The 5,000-nt window shown below is 44.6% G+C and overlaps 1 protein-coding gene across 1 annotated transcript in view; it reads right to left on the bottom strand.

Moving 5' to 3' along the window:
• Positions 1-2,470, bottom strand: part of LOC307091739 (carboxyl-terminal PDZ ligand of neuronal nitric oxide synthase protein-like) — a gene marked incomplete at both ends in the record, with an annotated part of 13,406 nt that extends 10,936 nt beyond the window's left edge. Inside the window, 2 exons of the mRNA XM_079759388.1 lie at positions 2,111-2,182; positions 2,366-2,470. Of these exons, the coding sequence (XP_079615514.1) occupies positions 2,111-2,182; positions 2,366-2,470 (177 nt within the window). The remainder of the gene's footprint in view (positions 1-2,110; positions 2,183-2,365) is intronic.
• Positions 2,471-5,000: the final 2,530 nt, after the last annotated feature.

Here is a 5,000-nt window from a genome sequence, read left to right as displayed (position 1 = left end):
ACACAACACAAACATACTACTACATATAGTGCATATTGTATGGAGATATTATGGACGAAGGCGTTGTGAGTTCAGTGTCCGTATTGCAGTGAGGGTGAAGCTCTTGTCACCAGCAGGATGTGGATACGGACTGTTATCTCCATGTCAATTCATTCAGATAATAAGAAAAGAAAATAGTGCTTTCTCTCAACCCAACTGTGTGTGCTGAGAACAATGCTACATGATCCTACACTTGCTTTCCTTAAGGTTTCCAGTCTTTCAGACAGGCGCTACACAGCCGGGGACCAACGCATGACAGGGACAGTGATTCCTCCTTCCTGAAGCCCTGCGTCAGGCCAACGAGCCAAGATCAGAGAGCCGACATCCAAAAGGCCACGGCTTCAGCCTCTGCCATGTGAGAACATGGGACACGCAGGGGAGACGCTGATGGAGAGGAGATCAACGGTGATGGAGCCTCTGATCTCGTGTTGGTCCTCACCAATGATTTACTGTTCCATCTTTATATGATGTTTTCATTTAAAGCCGCAGAGCACTTCATGTCTGCTTATTAACTATATTTAAACAAGCCATGGTTCCCTCAGCAGTATAGCCACCAGAAACACACCTGGGACCCACAGCAGCACACGTTATACCTGCTTTTGGCGCATTAGAAGACAAACAATTAAAAAGTCTACAATATTGATTCCCTAATATTCAAAGCTTACATTCCATTCATACTCTCTGCACTATGTACTTTGTTTGTGTGTGTATGTGCATACCCGCGTGTCTGTGTGTGTGTGCGCAATTAATGTGTGTTTGTGTGTGTGTGTGTGTGTGTGTGTGTGTGTGTGTGTGTGTGTGTGTGTGTGTGTGTGTCAGTGTGGGTACGTGATATAGTTTACTGTAGTGATATAGACCACCACCCAAAACTAGACTAGTTTACACAAGACAACACAAGTCTGGTGTAGACTAGTCTACACCAGACTTAACTACACTAGCATCATAACCTCACACAGACGACCTTCCAGGCTGTGGGTGGGTGGTGGTACCGCCCTGGGGGTGCTGGGGGTCACCCACTGACACTGGGGGGGGCAGCCTGACCTCCCGGTGACAACAGAGGAGATGTTCCTGTCGGATCAGCTGACACCACCACCGCTACGGCTAAATCCCCTCTGAGACCTGACGCCGAGGTCACGACCTCCAGGCGCGTCGGCGCACTAGTGACCAGCGTGCGGTGGATTAGACGCTACGGCGCACTAGTGACCAGCGTGCGGTGGATTAGACGCTACGGCGCACTAGTGACCAGCGTGCGGTGGATTAGACGCTACGGCGCACTAGTGACCAGCGTGCGGTGGATTAGACGCTACGGCGCACTAGTGACCAGCGTGCGGTGGATTAGACCACGAGTGCAAAAAGAAGCTGACGGTTCCAGAGTATAATCTGGAATTAGGAGAACTGTGATTGACGAGGAAGGAAAAAAACGAACGTTCGGTTGAGATTCTGAGAATAATCTCAGACTGTAATCCTCTTGTATCTCATGATTTAGGCATTATACAGTATATAGAGCCTTAACATAATCATTATACAGTATATAGAGCCTTAACATAATCATTATACAGTATAAATACAGAGCCTTAATATCATGTCTTAGAAATCAGCAGGATAAATGTACAGATGCATGTATAGTTCCCATGGATAATAATTAATGCAGAAGGTAGGAGTGACTAAGGGTTCTTTAAACATATGCATAGCAAATTAAGTGAATCAGAGAGAGATGGGGGAGAGGGGGGAGAGGGGGAGGGGGCAGGGGTTGGAGAGAGAGGTTGGAGTGTCTGGGGATGGAGGGATGGAGAGAGACAGACAGACAGACAGACAGACAGACAGACAGACAGAGAGAGCGAGAGAGAGAGAGAGAGAGAGAGAGAGAGAGAGAGAGAGAGAGAGAGAGAGAGAGAGAGAGAGAGAGAGAGAGAGAGATGTGGCCAAGCTCACGTAAACATTTTCTGTTTTAAAAGAATGTAACAAAAAAAACGATGCACAATAATGTCACAAACACAAACAGTTGTACGGGTCGGGTATTAATAGTTGGTTACCTAGTTACTAGTTCAGAAGGGTCACTTATGTCACTTACCCGTATTCTCCTCATTGCAGCAACTATCTCCATTCGGCTGCCTGGTCGACCCACCTCCAAACTGCCAATGTACTGCACATTCCATGAGGAAATAAAAAAAAAGAGAAATCTTAATTCTATGAACATAAAATACTCCCAGCTAGCATCATAAGGTCCAGTCTCAAATCGCGTAGTGATGATCATAATAATAACTGCATGACACCACTATGTGTCACTTCTAATGATCTGTTGCAGCAGGAAGACCGATAGGTTTACCTTCGCCTCGAAGCACACCCCATGTTGAAACACGTCCTCGTTGTGCATGGGGATCCTCAAATCGTGTACATCGTCCACTAAATTGTACTTTGTTACGCCTGGCATTGCTTCAACGACGGCGTGCGACTTGTCACCGCCGCCACACTTGTTTTATGACAACGCTACTGACCCGCACGAATGCGCATCGCGCTCAACATCGCCACGCGCACGCTGATTGGCGCGAGTCTGCGCCCAGAGGTCATTTGAGGTTGGAAGAGCTGGGCGACGGACTGATTGGTCGATGTATTGGGAACAATTAAATCGATCTTTAAGTGATCCCTTAGTTTCTTCCCCCCACTCACTCCGTTGTTCAAAGACACGAAGACACCCGAAGGGATGGGATGGATGCTGTCGGGTTTCCGATGTCGCACGTAGCTGAAGACACGCGTGTTGTCATGTCTCTATAATCATGCAATACTCCCGATAAACGTCCACTTATATCGATATAGGGCAGAGCATTGAATACAACATTAAAACAAGCCCAATACTGCAGCCGGTTATGTTGTAGACGCAAGCCCCCCCCCCCCCCTTTAGGACAGTACAGCTACAGTTGATATATGACGATGGTATGACATCTAGTGGCACGATACTGTACTGCAACAGGTACTTTATCACTGCTGTCGCGGTGCAAATTTTGTCTTCAGATAATGTAAGATAGGGGGTTGAAAAAGTCCTACTGTTGTACTGCGTGAATAATGACTGATGACAAGTAGTCAAATAACTGACGAATAAAAGTGAGTTATTTAAATCCAAATATTATCAACTGATTTTTTACGATTATTTATTTACGGTGAGCTAGTGATTGCTGTTTCTTACTTTAAAATATTGATGGTTTTGTATCAACGTCTATCTTTCCCGACAGAGGGCAGTATAACTCTAGTTTCCAGACTCAGAAAAAACTTGAAAGATATCAGGGCGAAGACCCACCAACATGATTGTTCGACACCATTGAAACTCTTATAATTTCAATGCATTTGAGTTTCGAAAAAATGTGCGTTAACCCTCCGAGTCATTTTTGACCTTCATGTGGGAACTCGTCTAGACGTCACGCCGTGACGCCTTCCAGATGATATCAACCACACGTCACCTTCCTCTTCTCATCCTTCCCGAGCCAGACGAGACACAGCACCCAGCCACCTTACCAGATAATAGACAGAGTAGATTTATATACACAGGCTGTATTCCCGTCCATATCAAACGGCCCTTCCTTTCTAAATAAAGTTAATCCGAGCGATGGGACGACGATACTTTTAAACATGAAATCGTGCATTTTTATTTTATTTGAAATGATTATTTTTGACCATCTCAATTCCCAAGTACGAAGAAGAACGGAACCAGGCCACGCCGTCGAGGTTTACTAATATGTATGCAAATACATAACTCACAAATCATTAATCATCATATCATTCGTATGGCATAGCATCTTTCTAATTTAAATTAAATAAAGTAATCGAGATAAACTTGGGTGAAGGCTACTGGCTTCATATAGTCTAATATAAGCACCGTTTGAAGAGGTGGCGCTTGCGTATCTGTGCGTCAGACTGAAGATATTCTCGTGCTCAATGCCAGCAGGTATTTTCTTACACAAAGAATCTTGAACGTAATTATGGCACACTGTGAATACAATTTATATTGTCATTACCGCACGGATGAAAACGCCGATACACCTTCCACACGTTGGTCGCAGCGTGCTTCAGTACGGTTACAAGTGAGATCGTTCATACGGCAATTACAATTACACTGGACAATGGAGAAGCAAGGTCTGACTTTCTGTTCTTAACGGTGTGAGGGTATCTCCGTATCGGCATTGTGGCCACGTTTTCTCTTCAGTATCAATAAGTCGACGAATGGCAGCATGTAACAACAATATCCCACATGTGTTTATTTGGGATGAAAATAACGACCGTTTACATTACAGTCCATGGTATAGGCCTGTTATATGTGTGGAATGTTTCACCTTGAATGTTTTAACATCCAACACCCAATGAGAACCAATTATCCAATCAATAAACCCACACATTGAACAACCAGTACATCATTTTGACAATCCAATAATTAGTTAAATTAATCATCCGAACATTTCGGTGGTAAATTTCAATTCCTATTGAAGCTCTCTGGAACTCCTCAAACCTATTTTTACTTCTGGTTCAGAGAGGTTTTGGGAGGAGTCCTTTTAAACCTTCCAAAGTCTTCTTCTTCCAAACAGTCAGTGCTGCCAGGGGAAAGGGGGTGTTCCCATGGACCTATTAAAGTTCCTTGGGAGGGTTGTAGGTTCATCCGGGGGTGTTCCCCGCTGCCCTGTGTTTTCCATGGTCACTGAAACTCAGACCCCCAGACCAAACCAATCAAACATGCAACCAAGGTCCCTGGTTCCAGACTTCTGGACCAAATGTGTTATGAATTAAGAAAATAAAGTGTTATGAATAACTTTGTTTTCGTACTATGCTATTAAAAACAATCTAAAAACAGATATTTAATTCACATCGTGCCGTACGCCATACCTTGTCCAAGTCAAGACGTACCCTACTGTACGACTTCAACTGTAACCACCGTGACTCATCTTCGCCACGATCGATGTGTTTCCCTCGGGGACCTT

The sequence above is a fragment of the Pollachius pollachius genome (genome assembly GCF_949987615.1).
Source record: "Pollachius pollachius genome assembly, contig: scaffold_67, whole genome shotgun sequence".
Taxonomy (NCBI): domain Eukaryota; kingdom Metazoa; phylum Chordata; class Actinopteri; order Gadiformes; family Gadidae; genus Pollachius; species Pollachius pollachius.
Note: the sequence above shows the minus strand (reverse complement) of the source record. Positions and strands in the feature narration are given on the sequence as shown.